The sequence below is a fragment of the Zophobas morio genome, unplaced genomic scaffold (genome assembly GCF_036711695.1).
Source record: "Zophobas morio isolate AGI-343-1 ecotype UQ-CSIRO unplaced genomic scaffold, CSIRO_AGI_Zmor_V1 ptg000006l, whole genome shotgun sequence".
NCBI classification, from domain to species: Eukaryota; Metazoa; Arthropoda; class Insecta; order Coleoptera; family Tenebrionidae; genus Zophobas; species Zophobas morio.
Window position 1 is genome coordinate 16,756,484 of NW_026972111.1, and position 23,164 is coordinate 16,779,647.

Below are 23,164 nucleotides of genomic sequence, written 5' to 3' on the forward strand. Positions count from 1 at the left end.
ACTCGTTATTTACAGGCCTCGCCTATCGTATTTTTAAAGTAAGATTTTAATTTGATTGTTTTAACACTTAATAATAATTAATTCTGAAATATTGCAAGCGTTGTAAGGTCACGTAAACATTGTAAATCGTTAATCAAAATTTATCAGTTGCAAAAATTTGATGACGTCATCTCAAAATTTTGCCAAATAAATAATGTTTAAATATGTAAAATCTTATTTAAAATATTATGAATCTATACTTGTGTTTTTGTATGCATTACTTATACAGGGTGACTAAAAAAAATGAGACAATCTATTTTGTTGATCAAATCAAGAAAGGCTCATCACCTTTTCTCGAAAATTTAAGTATACAGTACTAATATTATTATTGCTATTACACGCCACTTGTTTACATTGATACATGTGTCCTTGATAAAGCGTTTATGACGTCAATACAAAATTTTGTTATGGAAAAACTTGAAATATACCCATATCATGCTTCTTTATCTGTACTTTAACTGCGCACACAAATCTTTATTTTATATTTATAGGTGTTATCATAACAAAAATTAAAGTGTATAACAATTTTCGCGTAACCCCCCCCCTCCCCCCCTTCCTCCCAATGATTACGTCATTTTACATTTTTGTCGAATTAAAGTTCTTTAAAATTTATAGAATAACGTACCTCTGAATGTGTGATTTATGTCTATTGGTTGAGTTTTTACTCTAGACATCCAAACTTTTGAGAAAAAAATATGTTTTTTTAACACATTTTACAATTTAATTTTGAAGCATAATAAATCGTTAATCAAACTTTATTAGTTTATGGCTTTCTCAAAAGACCATGACTTCATCCTAGAATTTTGCCGAATAAAAAATGCTCTTTAAGTTGTATAAAATAACATACTCCTGCATGTGTAATTTATGAGTCCGTGTTGAGTTTTTAGTCTACGCATCTAGATTTTTTGGGAAAAAAATTAAAATTTTAAAATTTCATACTCCTAACATTTTACAACTGAACTTTGAAATTGTAAGAAAACATTTTGAGGTTATTGCAAGCATGATAAATGTGTTTGTTTATGCCCCTCCCTCCCTGATTTTGTCATCTTACAATTTTGTCGATTAAATGTTCTTCAAATTTAGGAATGTTTGCGGTAGATTTTAATTTTTTGGGGGAAAACAATTAATCCTCTCATCTGCGTTGAAGAGACAAAATCCATCAAATTTTATTTTCTTTGAACACAAATAGCCACCGATCTTAACGTGTTAATAGCCGAATTCTTTCGAAGTATAAACATAAATAGTCAAATAAGTAGTCGAAGTTAAGCATATACTCGAAAAACTGTATGTGCGCTAGATAAATATATTTCACATTGTCCTCACTAGTGCGGATCGCGCCCCCTTGGAATATGCGTCGGGGGTGTTATTTACGCCACTGGTTTTTACTTTATAGAAGTTATCACAAAACAAAAATCGCAGGGTTAAATTTTATACATGATTTTGTTGAGAACGTTATAAAAAAGCACATCATTAAAATACAAATAAAACTACGTTGAATTAAAATACAAATAAAATTACGTTGAAAAATATATTTTTTAACGAATATTTATTCAATAATGTATTAAGATGACCTTCCCGATGAGTGCTTAAGTAAAATTTAGGTAATGTTTTCAGAAGAGTCCACTTTGTACGTTTACATATTATACAATGAAAAACATGATATGATATTTACATGTTATAAATTAAACGGCTTTACTTAATAAAATTTTTAAATTTCACTTAGTTTTTAAATGTAACATATAAATAAATTTCATTTGGTATTTTATCGTACTAAATTTCAAAACAATTAATTGGCTTATTAGTATTTATTGAATTATCTGGTTAATCCAACATACGACTGACAAACGAAAGTGAGTAGTTTACACCTTCATAGTCTGTACCATAGAATGCTAGCAAAACATCAAATTTCATTTCGTGAAAATTATTACTGTACATATGCTTTCTATGGTTAAGGAAAAACCAAGTTTCCTAAAACTGGAAACTCCAGTGACAAATCGGAAGTTTTTTGTTCGCTTTAGACACTGTAATACTGTATGTAACTACTTAGTACATACGATTAAAGATGGTGGTAATTTTCTTATATTTTTGTATATTATATAGTTTTAGGAAAACAAAATTTAAGGCTAGTGAATTGAAAGAAAGAAGATACATTTATGTAATTAAAATTATATTTATTTACTATGTATTTTAATTAAAAATAGTTTCAATAAATAAATAAAATCTGTTAATTAATCAATTCGCACAACTTTTATTCTTTTAGACAGACTGCCTGCTGAAAACAAAAGCGAAGCACCCTATGTAATTCAAGTTATAAATTAGTTTTGATTTTGTTTTACCTTGATATTCTTATTTAATGTAGCGTATGGGTGCGTCTGACACTGACACTGAAAAATCGTGCGTGTTCTAATAGCTTAAATAATAAATAAATTCCAAACAAACACACTTAATGGACGTGAGTTTGAAAAAACAGTTAAGATAATTATTAAAGTTACCTTTACTTTCATAATAGAACATTCTCTATAAAAATATTTATCACATTCCCAAGTAAATAAGAACAATGTATTATAAACTGACTGTGCCTTCGTCCTACATTCTTTCGTGCTCAATTTATACGAGTAGTAAAAATGTTTTTGTTTTGATTTCTTGCATAAAATAATCGAAATCTCGTAATACACTGAAAAACATCTACTAAACTTGAAAAGAAAAGTAATAAAATATAAAGGAAGCTTTAAATAACACAAGTACAGTAACACGCATACTGCAAAATACAGTATGTTTAAATTTTAATAGAACCACCATGACTGTGTCGTCTTTGCAGTATGCGTTCAAACAGAAAGTAAAAATATATACATATATATACTAACCATAAAGTGCGACAAAAGTGTGTAGAAAATAGGCAGTAAATAATAGGATTGGCTGCTGAATTTAGAGGTGCCAAACTCTGGATCAGTGTGGCTATGGCTGTGTTAGTTTGAGAGCGTGGTATCTGCCCGAAAACTTGCAGCAAATCAAAAATTATATACGGACTCCAACAAATTATAAAAACTGTAAAAAAGAATGAATATAAGACTGCTAACATGTTAAATTTACTGAAATGGATTGAAAGTGCCAACTTTTTAAAAGGCTGCATACATGCTCATGCTTAATTTTCATCTTCGCATTCACGGAAATTTGCTTAGTGTGTATATGTTGATAGCGTGACAGGTTAGTTAAAATCGTTAAAGTCAAGATGCGGCAAAATATGTGCGCCTACAGTAAGAACTTGGCAAAATTTATGTGGCACATTCAATCATTCCGTACACATTATACTCAGAAGGAAATATTTGTTAGATATAACACTAAATTCTGAGTTCGAGGAATATTTTTGTTAATTTGGGTAACTAGCATATGCTTTTACTGACCGCTGACGATAACAAATGTCATTTTGATAGTTTTGACTTTGGCTCTTGGTATCAATCCTCTGGAACTAGCTCTCCTGGAATTGTCAGACCCATTGGTTATTTTAGTAGTTTTTACGAATCCTTTGGCGTTTTTGGACCAAATAGTAACAATAATAACTGCATAGCAGGTAGCTATAATTGCCGCAGGAATGATAAAAATTGACACGGAGACCAGTGTCATGTAGAGTTGCCACTTCCAGTTCTCGCCAAGATCGATCCAACATTGCCATACGTTAAAACGAAATTCTTCTTTGTAGAAAATCAAAATGGGTATTGAGAATAGTACACTGAAGAACCATGCAGCTAATATTAGACCTTTAGCACGTTTCCCTGTAAAAACAGTTAATATTACACTTGAATTTTACGGTTGCCCTAAAAATAAACAACGAATATAAAGTAAAACATAAAAAATATTTATACTTACAACTCCCTGAAAATCTCATAGGGTGACGAATTGCGTCGTAACGATCTATACTTAAAGCTACCAAAACATAGGTTGATGCATATGTTACGACCACCTAATGAAAATAAATATCGGTCATAGATTTAGAGTTATGGTTTTTCGCATACCTGCAAAAATCTGATCAATTTGCATGCAATATTGCCTGCATGCCACGCAATTGTTATTTTCCATATTATATCCGTTAAAACACTAATTAAACCAACGCTTAGATCTGAAAAGATAAAAGTATACATTAAAATTTTAGTGTTTATTTGTGGTATTATTTTTGTACCTGCGAGAGCCAAATGGGTTATAAAATAATTCATTCGGCTCTTTCTAGATCTGCCGAAAATCAATGTATATAAAACACCTACGTTTCCGGCCACGATTATAATAAAAAGAATCCATAGTAGGCTGAATTGTGCAGTCTGAAAGAAGTACAAAAGGTTTGAAATTGTTCTGATTTCAACTGAAGTAAATAATTTTCACGTGGACATATTTTCACACAAAGAACCAAATGATTGAATCCTGTTTTAGTGAACTTATATCTCTACTGCTTCAAATTGTTGATTTTCGACTATTTTATAATCAAAGATAAGAGAAAGTAGGTTAAAATAAAGTAAAAAAAGAATGGGAAAATGTTTTGGATTTCCACATGTTAATAATGTATGCATAAAGATCTAAATGTGTACTTGAATTAATGTTAAGATTCGTAGATAGTGAGCCGTTGTTTCTGATGTTACGCGCCCAAATCTTAACGACAATGTAAAATTTTCGAGTAAGGAACCTCAACATTAAAAAAAAAAATATTGGTGCAGTATTTTACAATAGTATTTGAGCTTAAATTTGAGCTAACATAGAAAATAAATTAACGCTTGTTTTCACGTGTAGTGTGCCACCGTACAACAAGAAAAACGAAAAACCGCAAAAACGCTTGGCAAACAGGAGCTTCATATCAAATTCGCTGAAGTTCGCTTCCACTTACATCGCTAATAAAGAAACAAACACTCTTTACGAGTATATTTACGATACAAAGATTTAATTCGATATATTGTGCCCTCCGATGAATCCGAATAAGTTCTACTCCGTAAACATTTTATAGAATATTCTCGCAATTATAATTATTCAAATAATTTTTACGCAAAGTAGCACAGCAGATCACTAAATTTCGCACTAATGTGACTAACGTCACAATTTTTGTTCAAAATGGTTTTAAAGTTAACATTATCGGAATGAAAAGGTAGAGCGATATGGTAATTTCTTGTTCATGTGGGAAAACCAGCAACAAAATATAGTGTGAAGGGTCGCACCTCAAGAAATTGACGTTTTAGACATCGACAGGAAGTACATATACCTATTTATATTCCTGCTAAAATGTGTGGTGTTTTATGCATTGTTCGCGCAAGTAATCTGGAATAATATTATTAAAATTGAATAGAGAAAATTGTTAGGATACATCGATTTTATAATAAAATAAAAATCGACATAGATGACAGACAGACGACAGACGACGGGCAGACGGAAATGGGGACTCATTTTTTCATACTCCAGGAGTCATGAAACGTCGAGAAAATATAAAAGTAGCCGTACCTTATGCTCAGGAGTAAAGGTCGTTTCCATTATGGGATTTTCCTTAGGAGTAACTCAAGAAATTTCTATGAAACGTGTTTATGTGATTAGTCCCAAGAAAACACTCCTAAGCAAAATCATAAGGATATTCTCATAAGGGATCCCACGAAATACGACGGTAGCTATTTCTTGTGAAAATTCACATCGTTCCTATACTAGATTTTCAATTTAGCGCCGTTTCTGCACAGCGGCTGTTATTTCGTGAGGTTAAAATTCAAGAAATTTAATAATATGTCTTTTGGTTCATGTTGTTTCAATACTGTCGAGCACTGTCAATTTATTTCCAGTAATTGTTTAATAAAAAAATAAAACGAACTTTAAGAATGATCGACTTGTCTTCATTCTAGCACTTATATTATAATATTATAATATCGAATAAAAGTAATGATTTTGTTGTTATAATCAAGATATACATACTTTATGTGCTCTTAATGTCACCTCTTTGTAGGTCAGAAACTTTTAAATTTAATGTTAAATGTCAAAACTAATAGTAACAAAATCACAAGTAATTTCACAATAATGTAAACCCCAAAACTCGAATATTGACCATCCTGTTCATTCCTAAATAATCACAAGGAAGTCATAAGGAATTTGTTTAAGAAATTTCCTAAGAAAAATCCCACAATGTAAATACTGTTACGAAATAAACCCATACGCCGCCCGGTACGACGCCTATGGCTCGTCGAGAGCTTTCTCGTAATCTACGGCAATGATGACTCATCATCGATGACGTCGGTCGGCGAGCGCTAAATAGAGGCTACCTTCAGGAACGAGCATTATTCAGTCAACAAGTCGAGTTCATCGAATGAGCGAATTCATTCAAGTTGCACCACGAAGTTATTCTGTACATAATCGTTGTAATAGTTAGTCGTGTAAATTTGAGTTACTGAGAAATACATTGTTGAGTTTAACCGATTTTATTCACCGATCAACGTAATAATAGGTATTCTTACACACAGATTTGATTTCGATTATTTTTTGTTGCCGCAAAATTATTTCATCGGCATTCAACCCTATTACGTTTTGTTTAAATGTTGATAGTTTTTAAAATAGGTAACATGAAATTGTTCATTATAAATGGTACGGTACTACAGTCGTAGTTATTTACAATATGTGTATCGTAACGAATTTTACGACACACGATGGACAAAAATAAAAAATAAATTATAACATTTTGTGCCACGATTTAATTTTTTGCTGTATAAATTTCAGGTAGAATTTACTTTGCATTAAAAGACATCAACAAATTTTTGGTAGTATTGTACCATCTGTTTTAATTTTATTTTAATGTAATTTAATATTATTATTATTAAATAATAAATGTATTTTCTTAAGATAACAAAAAACATAAAGACAAAAAAAATGAGTAAAACAATAACAATAAGAGACATTATTTATAATGGATAACAAAAATTTTAGAACCAGTAAATCCTTAAGACACTACGTTAAAAAGAAAAATTTTAAACGTATCGAAACATTATTCTATTAAAAACATTGTTAGCATTGGTAATTTGTTGAAAATTTGCACTTATATGGAATATTTAAAATAAATTTGTCCTGTTTTACAAAAACTTATACAGGCATCCCTAGACTGTATAAGTCAACAAATATTAAAATACGATACTCCGAACTACAAAGCTAGGCGCAAATTATTTAATAAAAAGAAGATTAACGAGCTCAACTTTTTATCACCTACATGCCGTGATTTTTTCCAGTTCAGATTTTCATGTAAAATTGCTTTTAAAAATTTCATGTATTTATGAATACTGGTTAAATCTGCACTGTGCACACTAAGCGTGAAATCATCTATTTTATTTTATACAATTTTCAAATATCAGTTTTTACAATTTTTTTAAATCCGATGTTTTATTATTGCATCTTATTTTATTTTTTATTTTATTTCTTTTTGCTAAGTATTTTTTTATATTTAAAGTTCCTACGAGTTTTTACTTTTTTAAGGGACACATCGCCATATTAGAAGAATGAGGACAAGAAATAGAGTTACATACAACAATAAAATAGAGGGTGTTCCATTTGAAAAAACTGAAATATCGATATTTGAAAATTGTATAATTTTGGATTTTTTTGTATATTAAAATCTGATTTAGTTGATAGCAAAAGACAGCCCGTGTCTTTGTTTATTTCCACAAAATATTGTAAGACAGACTTTAAAAAGAAGTCTATTGTGTTTTTTTTATGAATCCGTCACAATGCAACCAGACGTTTTTGCATAGTGACGCCATCAACGATTTTTTTAAATGGTATCCTGATTTTTTCTTTCGGATTCTGATAGATCTTTGTATTAGTTAAGTAGTAGTAGGAAACAGTTGCTATCTCATAAATATTTTTTGGGGGAAAATTTTGATTAAAGTTGAAAAACAAAAATTCGATTTATTAATACAGTTTGAACGGAAACTCTGCAGTAAAACAACAAAAGAAAAATAAATGTACAAACTGCCATCCAGCAATCATTTGGCACATACCAGCACGTGTTAAACACTTTGTACTGCCGCTTCAGTGGTATCTGAGATGATGTTGCCCATTTCTATTCGATTCGGTTCTTGACATCGTCCAAATAAGTGTTTGGTCTGTTAAAGTAGACCTTAGATTTTAAATAACGCCACAAGAAATCAAGGTGCGTTAAATCTGCCGAACGACCCGGCTATTCAAACGGTCCAAGTGGCCATATCCATCTTCCCAAGAAAATGATGTCAAAAAACTCTCTCACTTCCCTACCAAAATGCATAGTGCCCCATCTTGTTGGAACCAAATTCGTTGATTGGGCATATCTCCATTTTCGTGGTTTGGAAACAAAACCTGTGTAATCAAAACGCAAAAAAATAAATAGCGCAGAGCTGTTAACGTTTCTTTAAAAAAAAAGACGGTCATATCAAACAGCTGTCTAGCATTCCTGATCAAGTGATCACGTGCCATCTTTTGTGAAATTCAGCACGTTTAATAACAATTTGCAGGTTTTGGGATTCCATGAAACTTCTTTTCATATTGTTGCAATGTAGATATTCTTTTTGTTGTTAAATAAAAACAATATTTTGGACAGCATGCTTTAATAGTTTGGAAACCTTCATCAATTTCCTATGAAAATCGATTTTTTTTCAACTGTAATAGCAGTTTTACCAAAAAATATTATTTTATTCGTCCATTTAACTAATAAAAAGATGTATCAAAATTCAAACGAAAAAGTTTGGGTTCATATTTAAAAAAATCGTTGATGACGTCACTGTGCAAAAAACGATACTTAGGATTATTATTTGAAATGTAAATCTAGCTGATACTACTACTGTTAAGACACTTCTTAGGCAAAAGCGGAAAAATTCTACAAACATTAGTCTGTTAAGTAATTTAGAGTCTAGAAAAATGTAATCTTACTTACATGCACCATTTTTATTGTTAAAAGTAACTAGTTTATTGGTTATAAGCTGTAAAATTTTAAACCTCCCACAAGTTAATTTTTACAACAATAATATCAACATTTAAGAAATCTGAGTTTCTGAAAAGCCTGGGGCAACGTTATTTTTTCTGGAGGAACGATTTATTTGCAATCAAAACTTCCCCATCACGTATCTATCCAACCTGGAATTTGAACATCCATATCTTTCTTGTGTACAAAATACAAGGACCAAAGACCTGTCAAATAAATCACTACTTGAGATATCTGAGCCAAACCATGTTTCCGATAAAGCAAGCAAGTCATATTGACCATCTCAAGAAGCAATTAATAAATAATTTACTTTACATATTTGAAACAGATATACGATTTCCAATATTCACAACATTGATGACTTGTAAACAGGAACAAGAATGGAATTAGCTTTGTTTGAAGAGCTAACGTTGGTATGAAAAATCACTCTGCTGAAAAAGTGAGTCAGTTAATAAATTCTGTCTAATACCGAAATAAGTATTAGTTTTACAAAAATTCTTTAGATTTCCTTACGTAATTTCTTGGATAAATTCAAAAATGTATTTAAAATTTTTTGAGAACAAACTTTATGTGTTACGTGTAACATTGGTATTTTATGTAAGTTTTATTATTATCAGGTACATTTCAAATTTTAGAATAACTTGTTCGTAGTTTTGGAGATTGTGTTTGCTAAAATCATCTTTGAGGCCAATACACATTCAGAAAGATCGAAGCAACCGGAAATTTGTTTTGTCGTATACAACTTACGAGACATAAGGAAAACCGGAAATTAGATATCATTCATATAATAAAAACTGAATTGATACATTGCATTTCTAAATCTTTAATCGAATTGATCCCTTATGTGAGCACAGTGAACACACATCGATGGAGCCCTCGACAAACTTCTATTAAAATTCCTCAAAATCATTTTTATGGTTTTTCAAACCAAGTATATATCAGGATTTTTTATGAAAGATATTTACACAATTTTGACAAAACTTAACATATAGGTGTATATTAAAACTTTGTACCTAAAATAAATCCAATACGGTTAAAATTGTTATTCTGTCAGGTTTTTCTCAAGAACATTTCCTTTACAGTTTTAATAGGTGAGTCTAAATTTATTTCGAAATTATTAATAGCCTTGGTATTAGTGTTTACGTGATAGCTACGTAACATCAAATTTTACCGATTTTTAAACAAATAAAACTTAAAGATCAAAATTATATTTCCAAGTTTGCAAATAAAAAAAAAACTGTACAAATAAAATATGATCTACTACTTAAGTAAGTTAAACTCTTTTTAATACACCAAAATTAAAATAATGTAATATCATCTAAGTCGTACGAAATAAGTAAGCAAGTTAGTTTAGTTGCTGACTTTGAAAAGCATTTATTTTTAAGTAAGAAAAATAATCAACGTAACATTTTTCACGCGTGCAACCTGTAATAACCAATTTATACATAAAATTTTATAGATCTTCCAGTAAAGTACGTTTATGATTCATAATCTAAATTAATTATTATGATATCGCGGTTCTTAAAAACACGTCAGCAACAGGACGACGAAATGAAAATTTGAAACGAAATTAATTGCCATCATTTATCAGTCTTTAAAGTCAAATATTAATTAAATTTCATCCTGTTTTTATTAAGTACTTTTGCCGACATTTTGGTGGATGCGCGTATTAATAAATACATCCTTGGAATTTTCATGCTGGTTCGTGGCAATCATGAAGTATTTATGATGTACATTGTGTCAAGAGGATGCGTTCACCAAAAATATCAGCAGAGACAATATTGATACAAGTCAAGTGTAGTGTGACGATAGAGATTAATTAATCTGTAGGCTCAATTATCTAAATTAACAATTAACTATAATTAGTAGAATGATTATTAGCAAGAATTGTTAATTGTATTTAGCGTCAATTTTTTTTCTGGAACGACAATAACTTTTGCATTTTGTAAATATGTCACAGAAGCAATAATAAAGTGGCGTTTAATTCGTCTGCAACAATAACAGTAATAATAGCATTTAGTCTATTCGCTACTTTACTATTATAGCACACGCCTTTGCACAGATAGTGACAACACAAAAACGTGTTTCGGAGGAGTTTAAACGCCACTCAACAGTTATTAAACGATTTAATTTTCGCAGTTTTACTTCATTTCATAAGAACGTTGCAATTAATTAATTTTTGTTTTTTTTTTTCTTCAAGTCTTTGTTATCCTGGAGATAACAGTCTCAAAGTACTTCGCTTCTTGTTTATAACGTTGTTAGTAATATACCCTTCGTTAAAGGAAATTTTTCTGTGTAAATAAATTTACATCCTCCCTTTTTGCACTGAATTGTAATTTCTCTTAAAGAGTTTCTCCTCCATGCTAATGTTTCTTTCCTTTTCGTAATGGTTTTAATAACTGAATACAGTTTTGAACTAAGTTATAAGAAGTTAAAACTGAGTGAGTTTTGAAGATTATTATTAATTACGGTGCACTCAGTATTTGGTTTGCATTCTGTTATGCGATATATACTATGTAGATATATCCAACTTCAGACGTGTATGACTACAAGCCAGTGTTACATAATGTGTACAATCTGGGTATTGTACAACGAGAAATGGGTTATTCCCATACCTGCAGGTAGAAGGTTTTAAAGTTCCACCCCCACAAACCCTTTAGGGTGTTCATTTTATCTGTTCACGCCTGAATATTTCTGCATAAGCAACCCATTTTACGTTTCATAAACAGCTTTGATTAATCTTTATTTTTAAATAATAATGAACGCATAGATAGCAATGATCAGAAGTTAAATTATGACAAATTATTTCTGTCAGCCCAATATTTTCAATTTTCGTTTGCTTTAAAATGTTTTCGAATCCTGAAAAAACAGACATGCTGTTAATATTGGCAAATCAAGCGTTTAGAAAACTTGAAAAAAATTTACGAGAATTCAGGCAATTCAAAAAAAAAAAGTTAAAAATCGAACTGTAGCCACGCCGGATAATGAAGCTGCTCAGAGCAGCAAACATTTTTTTCTTCGCTTATCTAGATTGGCGACTTCGACCCCTACACCGACACCGACACCGAGTTTGAGCTCGTAGATCCTATTCCGAACAATACGATAGGTACTCAAAACCATGTTTTTAATATCTCGCAGAGAAATAAGGATTTTGCAGTTAAGCTCCGGCCTCCTTGGTTCACGACGAACAAAAAAAACCATCACAATTGAGATAGGGCGGGTGGGCGGGCCGAATTTAGCCTTTTTTTCTTAGTATGTGTAGAGTTATTTCGAGAAGAAGAAACTTAAAACATGACTAAAATGGTAAATTTTGTAGTAATCAACTTAAATCATCCACTTTATAAATGACAATTTTCAGCTCTATAAGCAACGTCAGCGGGAACAGCAACTGCAACGGGAACTTCAACGTCAACAGTAAGTTTATAAATCCCACTGCTAACGTCATCAAAAAAAAGTTCATGGAATAGTTCCAAGTCTGACAAAAATCTATGATGAATTTTCAGCAGAGGACATAATTTCGGAAATTTTACGACTGAGACGCCACTTGAAAGCCGCCAGCATTTCTTCCCAAGTAGCGGTTCATTGAACTACATTGGAGCTTTTCAGACTCATCAGAGCGCGACTAAACAATCTTTCCATTTTATCAATTGAAAAAGAGCAAAGTAAATTTTGATAACGTCATAAAATATTTTGCCAAAAGAAAACCGCTCTGTTTACCATAAAAATACCATAATTACCTACCTTATTAATAATGTTTTATTACTGAATAGAATTTTGTTTGGTTGTTCTTGAGTATTTTAAAGAAATTTAGTAAAAACAACTAAAAGTTAGAATTCCATTATAGGGAAAATACCTAACATACTTAAGCCAGTGAGGATCTTCAACTGACCAGTAGTGCATGTTATGACGGTTCACTACGCTATTACTTCTAAGCAAAGAAATTTTGTACGGATGCTATTTATTCTTTTTTACAATACGCTGAATGGACGTAATTGAAACTTGTATTTCTAATTGAGAACTGCTGCCATCATCTCCTGATTTTCTGTTACCCTATTATTACGAACTCTTTTTGGTTCACGAACACTACCGGTATCTCAAAAAAAATTAAGCACATGTTTAATTCTGAATTTTGTCAGATTTTCTTCCCGAAACCGTTGCCTCAGGACTCGAATCGTATCAGGAATAATTCTGCGACATTCTCCGTACACATAGACATTTTTTAGGCATTGTAAAAGAAGTAGAAAGTTGAAACTTCAAAAATGACAAAAGTGCGAGAAAATTAGTTGTTCCGTCACGGTTGATCAAAAATTTTAAGCAAAAAACATGCAAGTATTTTTATGGCTAAGTTTGTTTTCAACGAATTAATTAAAATCTTTTTTTTTCTGCCACTTCAAGAGCAGATTTCTTAAAGAGGAATAAACTTTTCAGTTTTCTTCCACGGAATACTTTATTTCAACGTAATACTTGATTTTTTTCAAAATTTTGAACAGCCTCACGTGAAATAAGAGATTTAAAATTAAAGATTACGACAACTAATACATTTTTCACATAAAACGGAATCTGCATTCTTCAATAAACGTTGATACAAAATTAAAAAAAAAATTAGTCGAAAAATAAATGAGATATATCTTTAACACAATCTGAATTCGGCACGTAACTTATAATAATAATAATGCGTCACACATTTCTTACATTAATTATAGAGTTCCGCAAGGGTTATCCTCGGGCAAATATATACTACTTTCGCTGTTGACTTCTCTAACTGTTTGCCCAAAGCAGATGTAACACTTTGTGCAGATTATTTTTACTTATATTTGTACTGCAGGAAGTACTGTTGTTTTTGCTTAGATATATGGATCCGTTTATATGATACATTTTTTTGCGAAACTGTGCCGCGACAGAAAGTTGATGATTAGCTTATTCAATAAACTTTATTTTAACTAGGCACTATTCTTGGTAGCTGAGCAGAAGGAGCATTTGTCTTGACTTGTCTAACAAAACTCCTTATTCGAGTTCACTTAAATTTTTTATCTCAATTAAATTGTCCTCACAAAAAATAGAAAAGATTAATTAAAATGTATGTATACATTATGTTCTCACAAAAAACTAATAACATCACTTTGTTCAAAATCTTGTGAAAATAATATAGTTGGGATAAGTTTGTATTCGTCTCAAATTATTCAACAGTGTCTGGCGAAAGACTGCTATATGCAGGACGTTTAAAAAAATCTGTAACTTGGTGTGACAGCGACTGTGCTTTCAAGACGAGGGAAATTCAGTATAAGAATATTCAGAAGAATATCTACATTTTTCGAAAACTACTTTCTGATATGTACTTTACAATTTTCAGTAGATGGCTTATATGGTGTATAACGAAGACGATTAAATTCCCATCAAATCTCTGAAACTGTCCACATTTCTTTCAGCATCACTGACTGTGCAGACAATTATTATCAATTTTCCAACACGTGGCAATAATTTTCTAGGTTCTTGATCTTTGCTCGTTATAAATACATTAAGCATGTGGTGTTGAATTAAAAAACATCGCTTTATTGGTAATCACTGCCAAAATCTAAATTGCCTTTATGGTTATGTGTTCGCATCAGCGATCAAGACAAGCCTCAACTACTGCGAACACCATTCCACAACTTTTTATGTGTGCTTATACAAAGTTAAAACAAAAGAATCGGCTTTCAAATTACTTTCTGATTGAATTGATGAAATTATTCAGTTGAAAAAACACACTAAATCGTTCATCAGTTCAACGAACGAATTAAGTCACGTCTGAATCATTACGAAATCCTGAACAAGCACCTGATTCCCGATGAACGCGAATACAAAATGAAAATATTAAAGTAAAACATTTCCGAGAACTGGTAACGATCAGATTGTTCAGTCGCTAGTTTTTGAAATAAATTTTCGCTTTAATTAACACCAGATAATGAGAAATCCGATAAGCAGTCGTTTATTAGCAAAGTTAGAAACCAATTTAGCGAAATATATCCTTACAAAATAATTTTATCATGTTTCTCTGCATTTTCAGAGGCAATGTCCGGAGATTTCACATTGTGTTTACGAAAAATTCGAGCTTAGCAAGCACGAGTCTGTTTTCGGTAAATTCTCGGAATGTATTAATTCCACAGAGTATTATAATTATTACTAGAGTGGCCAGATGTACAGGACAAGTGTAAACAGTGTTTTACAAGTTTATCTTTAAACATTTTAATGCCACGAGGTTCGAAAGCGTAAAATCCTTTTAAATTTATACTTACAATTACAAAAAAGACAACTTTTATGTCTGAAAATTCTCTTTATTTATTTATTTTTCCTGACGCTTTTTCGCTTCCGGTATGTGAATAAATTATACTTTTGAACGTACATCATTATTCCACACTGAAGCATTTCTCTCAATGCAAAACTGGTCAATCAATATTCTTAGACAAAACCAAATAACATTTCAAAAGGAAAATATAAAAGGAAGTGCTGCGATTTTAAAATTTATTCTTGGTAAAGGTATGTTATGTTGAGGAAAAATTTATAATAGAATGTACGGTCTAATAAGTGGGAAACGTTTTACAAAAAAAAAAAAACTGGTGAATGAAAGAGGCGCGTAAAATCCATATTTTTAGATAATGTAACAGCGTAGAACAAAATTAGCTGGAAATGTATTTCTTATCAAACTTTCTATGATTTAATTGCTATGACGAAGAAATGTCTTTTTTCCCAATACATCACCTTCTTTTAGTTTGGTAACTTGTATTGCGTTACACCAAAAATATATATTTTTTCACACTTACCACAATTATATCAAACGTAGAAATTATTTTAGAAAGAAATTAATAAAATTATTTTTATCCACAGTCACATTATAATTCGAGTTTTATCCACACTTATGAAGCATATCAAGTACCACTTTATCCACTAGTGGAATAATGAAAAATACAACCTTAAATCATAGTAATTTATTTATGTATTTGTTTATTATTAATACTAACATTAATATTTATATTAATAGAAATTTCCTTTTTTGTTTCATCGTTTCCATTAATAACAAGCTTGTAGTTTTCATCAGTTTCAGAACGCATAGTGCTTGTCAAAGTTTTTGATAAATCTGTAGAAACAATGGATGTCTTCTCTTGTAAGGAACGACTAGTACCAGGAGTACCTTGGATCTTCCTTGCGATATCAAGCTTATTAGATATAGAATCATCAATATAACTTTCTCGGAGCTTCTCCACTCACCGTGTCTTTTTATTGTTGTGAGGTCAACACCTTTATTAGCCAGTAAAGTTGTCGAAGTGCGTCTCAATGAATGACCGCTATAAGCTTCGGCGTTTGCCAAATTCAAAAATGAAGCAACTCTTGAAGGAACTTTCGACAAAGTGTTGATTTCAACAGGTTGTGAAGTACATTTTTGATTAGTATATCGTAAAAAGAATCTGTCATTTGATAACTTCTTCGGACGCAAGGACATGTATTTTCTACATAGCAACCATTCAACATCTCCCAATTTTTTTAAATTAATTTCAATAACTTTTGACGTTACAGCCGCTCTCAGAGTGAAATGTCAAATAATTTTTTGATGAAATCTGATTCTAAATGATCCTGATTGTGAATAAAACATTGTATTGCATTCTTGTTTTAGCTGCGTTTTATCCACTTAAGAATATTAAATGCTCGAGCTTCGCTCTCGCATTTAAACATTCTTGCGTGGATAAAATGCTGTCTAAAACACTCTTACAATAAATAACTATTATCGGTTAGAGTGTACTATGTTTCTTAATTTGGGTTTACATGTTCCGAGAAAATGTGGATTTCGTGACTGACTTATGATGACTATTTACATCTGTAACGTTCATGGGTGTTAGTTAAATGATAACCTAACGGCTGGTACACCTATACAATGTTGACCAGCTGTTGGCTTATAATTTTTTTCATTACATGTTCTATTTGTTTTTAAAATTCGGTTATTTATGAGCTGTATGAAAATTGGCGAGTTGTCGAATTTCTAAATTTTTTGCCGTCACAGTTATAAAACTTGAAAACTGGAGGTACATAGTCGTACTGTTTTAGCGACTACCTTGATTAATAAACATCTTATGACGGTGAACAAATGGAACGGAGCAAATGGACTGTTGTGTCCAGCAATAATTGTAACTGGTTTAACAACAAATCGAAACGCTGTCCTATCTGTAATCGACAAGTGAAGCAACTTAAAAACCCCGACAGAACAAAAAACTTAAAAAGTTTGAAATTGGTTAAGATTCGGTGCGACGGTCGATATGCTATGCACACCTTTCACACAACCCGTTCTAATTCCTATACCATGTGTTATGAGCTGATGATCATGAAGTGGCTGAAGTGATTATCAGCGAATTTAGCTAAGAACCATCCCTATTAAACTAGAATTCAAACAAACAAATTGCATTGAAATTGGTTCATCCGTTTGGATGCTACGATGCCACAAACAGACGGATAGAGAGACAGACAAATGCTTCAAACTTAAGACAGACACAGAGACAGACAAACAAATGTTTTAAAGGTATAACATCCCTCTTTTTGGGTCGGGGGTTGATAAACTGATTAAGATTGACCACCACAGGTCAACGATTTAAAAAGATAGTGGTACCAGTGGGTGAATCATCCCTTGAGCAGCGAAAAGTGAATTTTCGAAAGGTACAAGAATTACCATTTTCCTGTGATGTGCGGTTAGCATTTCTCAGTAAAAAGCCTACACGTCAGCCTTGATAGGCTGATTACAAACATACATATATGCATGTAATCACAAAAAAGCTAAGTCCCATATAACGTCTCGTGTAGAAAGTCTGACAAAGAAAGCTCACTATTAGTTAGTTTTAAATCTCGTTTTTTTGTAAATGAAAAGTCGATTGCAGGGAGTGAAAAACTACTTAGGACCATAATGAGCTGTCACTTTCGCCTCGTAGAAAAAAGGACAAAAAATGTCTTGCTAAGGGAAAATGTTTTACTCTCCGGAAATCGTGTACTTAATAATACATATGTAATAAATTATTGACAATAATTTTTATGATAATATGTAAATAAGGTAGGTCAAGAGAAACAGTTGCTAATATATTTGGGTTTGATTAACATAAACCAACTTCCGTTTTTTTATAGAGCATTGCAAAGGGCAGAACCGTAGCTAATGCTATTTTGCTGTTGGGACTGATATTTAAATAAAAATACACGATGTTAATCTTTTAATGTCACCGCCTCTATGATTTTCTGTTTATCATAAGGACATCAACAATTTGGACTAAACACTTTGGAAGTGTAAAACCGATCTCGTTAATCAGGGCTTTTCCCCTTTTTTTTCACATGGCGGTCCATTATGTTTCTCAGCAGTTCTTTCGCTTTTAGGAAGAAAACACAATTATAACTCCGCATCATTCCTTGTAACATTGTCTAAAACGAAAAGCAAGAACTCAAATCGCTTTACAGTTTCAGTGATTTTAAAGTAACCTCGTTACCATATTAGGAACTGCCAGTTTTGTGTCGTTTTTGAAAACAATACAATTATCGAAATAAAGGTTAACTGTACGTTTTATCGATATTCCATAGCCTCTAGAGTATAAAAATGTAAGTCTTCCGTTTCTGCCTGCCCATCGTTGTCTACGATTTGCCATCTGGCTATTTTATTAGATGGGTAATTTCCGAAACTACTGAAGTGATTGTTGTGAAATTTTAGGTCTATTTTAGGAATGTCGCGTAGATTATCATCTACGCATCTAGACGATTCTGCATGCTTTAAGTGTGTTTCGTGGCTCAGAACCATCAAAAAATGTTGAAATATAGTTCAAATTCAATAAAAATCGACAAAAATACAGTTTCTAGCTAAAATTTGATGGTTTCTTTGCTCTTTCTGAGCCCATAGGGTATCTGATTGGCTTAAAAGTACAAGAAAACACTTCAAAAGTGACGTTTCTAAAGAATTTTACCAATTTTCTTGTATCTACGAACGCCAGAATGCATAAAATTGACCTAAACGTCTCCTTTTCCTAATCTGAGACGATTCTGCATGCTTTAAGTGTGTTTCGTGGCTCAGAACCATCAAAAAATGTTGAAATATAGTTCAAATTCAATAAAAATCGACAAAAATACAGTTTCTAGCTAAAATTTGATGGTTTCTTTGCTCTTTCCGAGCCCGTAGGGTATCTGATTGGCTTAAAAATACAAGAAAACACTTCAAAAGTGACGTTTCTGAAGAATTTTACCAATTTTCTTGTATCTACGAACGCCAGAATGCATAAAATTGACCTAAACGTCTCCTTTTCCTAATCTGAGACGATTCTGCATGCTTTAAATGTGTTTCGTGGCTCAGAACCATCAAAAAATGTTGAAATATAGTTCAAATTCAATAAAAATCGACAAAAATACAGTTTCTAACTAAAATTTGATGGTTTCTTTGCTCTTTCCGAGCCCGTAGGGTATCTGATTGGCTTAAAAGTACAAGAAAACACTTCAAAAGTGACGTTTCTGAAGAATTTTATCAATTTTCTTGTATCTACGGACGCCAGAATGCATAAAATTGACCTAAATGTCTCCTTTTCCTAATCTGAGACGATTCTGCATGCTTTAAATGTGTTTCGTGGCTCAGAACCATCAAAAAATGTTGAAATATAGTTCAAATTCAATAAAAATCGACAAAAATACAGTTTCTAGCTAAAATTTGATGGTTTCGTTGCTCTTTCCGAGCCCGTAGGGTATCTGATTGGCTTAAAAGTACAAGAAAACACTTCAAAAGTGACGTTTCTGAAGAATTTTACCAATTTTCTTGTATCTACGAACGCCAGAATGCATAAAATTGACCTAAACGTCTCCTTTTCCTAATCTGAGACGATTCTGCATGCTCTAAGTGTGTTTCGTGGCTCAGAACCATCAAAAAATGTTGAAATATAGTTCAAATTAAATAAAAATCGACAAAAATACAGTTTCTAGCTAAAATTTGATGGTTTCGTTGCTCTTTACGAGCCCGTAGGGTTTCTGATTGGCTTAAAAGGACAAGAAAACACTTCAAAAGTGACGTTTCCGAAGAATTTTACCAATTTTCTTGTATCTAAGAACGCCAGAATGCATAAAATTGACCTAAACGTCTCCTTTTCCTAATCTGAGACGATTCTGCATGCTTTAAGTGTGTTTCGTGGCTCAGAACCATCAAAAAATGTTGAAATATAGTTCAAATTCAATAAAAATCGACAAAAATACAGTTTCTAGCTAAAATTTGATGGTTTCGTTGCTCTTTCCGAGCCCGTAGGGTATCTGATTGGCTTAAAAATACAAGAAAACACTTCAAAAGTGACGTTTCTAAAGAATTTTACCAATTTTCTTGTATCTACGAACGCCAGAATGCATAAAATTGACCTAAACGTCTCCTTTTCCTAATCTGAGACGATTCTGCATGCTTTAAGTGTGTTTCGTGGCTCAGAACCATCAAAAAATGTTGAAATATAGTTGAAATTCAATAAAAATCGACAAAAATACAGTTTCTAGCTAAAATTTGATGGTTTCTTTGCTCTTTCTGAGCCCATAGGGTATCTGATTGGCTTAAAAGTACAAGAAAACACTTCAAAAGTGACGTTTCTAAAGAATTTTACCAATTTTCTTGTATCTACGAACGCCAGAATGCATAAAATTGACCTAAACGTCTCCTTTTCCTAATCTGAGACGATTCTGCATGCTTTAAGTGTGTTTCGTGGCTCAGAACCATAAAAAAATGTTGAAATATAGTTCAAATTCAATAAAAATCGACAAAAATACAGTTTCTAGCTAAAATTTGATGGTTTCTTTGCTCTTTCCGAGCCCGTAGGGTATCTGATTGGCTTAAAAATACAAGAAAACACTTCAAAAGTGACGTTTCTGAAGAATTTTACCAATTTTCTTGTATCTACGAACGCCAGAATGCATAAAATTGACCTAAACGTCTCCTTTTCCTAATCTGAGACGATTCTGCATGCTTTAAATGTGTTTCGTGGCTCAGAACCATCAAAAAATGTTGAAATATAGTTCAAATTCAATAAAAATCGACAAAAATACAGTTTCTAACTAAAATTTGATGGTTTCTTTGCTCTTTCCGAGCCCGTAGGGTATCTGATTGGCTTAAAAGTACAAGAAAACACTTCAAAAGTGACGTTTCTGAAGAATTTTATCAATTTTCTTGTATCTACGGACGCCAGAATGCATAAAATTGACCTAAATGTCTCCTTTTCCTAATCTGAGACGATTCTGCATGCTTTAAATGTGTTTCGTGGCTCAGAACCATCAAAAAATGTTGAAATATAGTTCAAATTCAATAAAAATCGACAAAAATACAGTTTCTAGCTAAAATTTGATGGTTTCGTTGCTCTTTCCGAGCCCGTAGGGTATCTGATTGGCTTAAAAGTACAAGAAAACACTTCAAAAGTGACGTTTCTGAAGAATTTTACCAATTTTCTTGTATCTACGAACGCCAGAATGCATAAAATTGACCTAAACGTCTCCTTTTCCTAATCTGAGACGATTCTGCATGCTCTAAGTGTGTTTCGTGGCTCAGAACCATCAAAAAATGTTGAAATATAGTTCAAATTCAATAAAAATCGACAAAAATACAGTTTCTAGCTAAAATTTGATGGTTTCGTTGCTCTTTACGAGCCCGTAGGGTTTCTGATTGGCTTAAAAGGACAAGAAAACACTTCAAAAGTGACGTTTCCGAAGAATTTTACCAATTTTCTTGTATCTAAGAACGCCAGAATGCACAAAATTGACCTAAACGTCTCCTTTTCCTAATCTGAGACGATTCTGCATGCTTTAAGTGTGTTTCGTGGCTCAGAACCATCAAAAAATGTTGAAATATAGTTCAAATTCAATAAAAATCGACAAAAATACAGTTTCTAGCTAAAATTTGATGGTTTCGTTGCTCTTTCCGAGCCCGTAGGGTATCTGATTGGCTTAAAAGTACAAGAAAACACTTCAAAAGTGACGTTTCTGCAGAATTTTACCAATTTTCTTGTATCTACGAACGCCAGAATGCATAAAATTGACCTAAACGTCTCCACCAAACACTAATCAAAATTTGTCAGTTACTCCCCTCGAAAAACTTGATGACGTTAACTCAAAATCCTCCTTAAAATGTGTAAAATAATATGCTTCTAATATACCCTCTCTCAAAATATACAAAATACGAGTAGTATGTGTGTGTATTCACCAAATCGAAATTGCCTTACCCCATTTTCTTGAAATTTTGAGTATATAGTATCGTTGTTATCCCCACGTGACAGATTGCAAGACAAATGGAGATTAGTTTGGGTTCGGTTTTCAACATCTTAAAGGCAAACCGATTTCATCCATATCATGTGACAATGAACTAACATTTAACAAAAAGTGATTTTATCCGACGGTTAGTATTTTGCGAATTCGTGAGGGCTCAATTACGAGACAATCAAGATTTTTTATTTAACGTTTTGTTTACGGATGGAACCACATTTACCAATAATGGGTGTCTAAACAGACACAACTCACACTACTATGCCCAGCAAAATCGCCATTGGTATCAGGAAAAGCATTTCCAAGAAGTTTTCAAAGTTAATGCTTGGTGTGGAATTGTTGGTAAACACATCATTGGTCCACATTTTTTTGAAGGAAATTTAAACGGACCTATGTATCTAAATTTTTTAAAGAATATTTTACCTGAACTGTTGGTAAACGTAGAGCTAGACATACGAAGAATAATTTGGTTTCAAAATGATGGCGCTCCCGTTCATTATCAGAGAGACGTTAGGAACTATTTACACAGAGCGTTTGGACTTATTGCTAGAGAAGAAGAGTACGCTTGGCCTGCACGGAGCGCTGATCTAACGCCATTAGATTTTTTTCTTTGGGGGAAGGTGAAAAATGACGTTTTTTCACTAGCAGCCATGAAGCATGCAAATGTCGACTCATTTAGAGGTAGCAAAGTTCAACTTTTGCGACCAAGGTTCAAAAAAAAGATTGCGGTTATGTACGAAATACTTGATGTGATTATTTCTTAAAAAATGAATCAATGTGTGCCATTACCTAACATTACTTGAGTATACGCATGGTAGTTGGTAGACGGTGCAAGATAAAATGATTAATTCAGCGACAAGTGTAAACGGTTTTCTTTGTGTTGAAGATTTAGATTAAGTTTGATTAGAAATCAAAACA

At 32.1% G+C, this 23,164-nt stretch overlaps 1 protein-coding gene across 1 annotated transcript in view; it reads right to left on the minus strand.

Annotated features, from left to right (window-relative positions):
- The window catches only part of LOC135123164 (cardioacceleratory peptide receptor-like), a 38,276-nt gene that overhangs the window by 4,643 nt on the left and 10,469 nt on the right, over positions 1–23,164 (minus strand). The window contains exons 2-6 of the mRNA XM_064047661.1: positions 4,214–4,349; positions 4,050–4,153; positions 3,904–3,997; positions 3,441–3,809; positions 2,904–3,084 (exon numbers count right to left, since the gene is read on the minus strand). Of these exons, the coding sequence (XP_063903731.1) occupies positions 2,904–3,084; positions 3,441–3,809; positions 3,904–3,997; positions 4,050–4,153; positions 4,214–4,349 (884 nt within the window). The remainder of the gene's footprint in view (positions 1–2,903; positions 3,085–3,440; positions 3,810–3,903; positions 3,998–4,049; positions 4,154–4,213; positions 4,350–23,164) is intronic.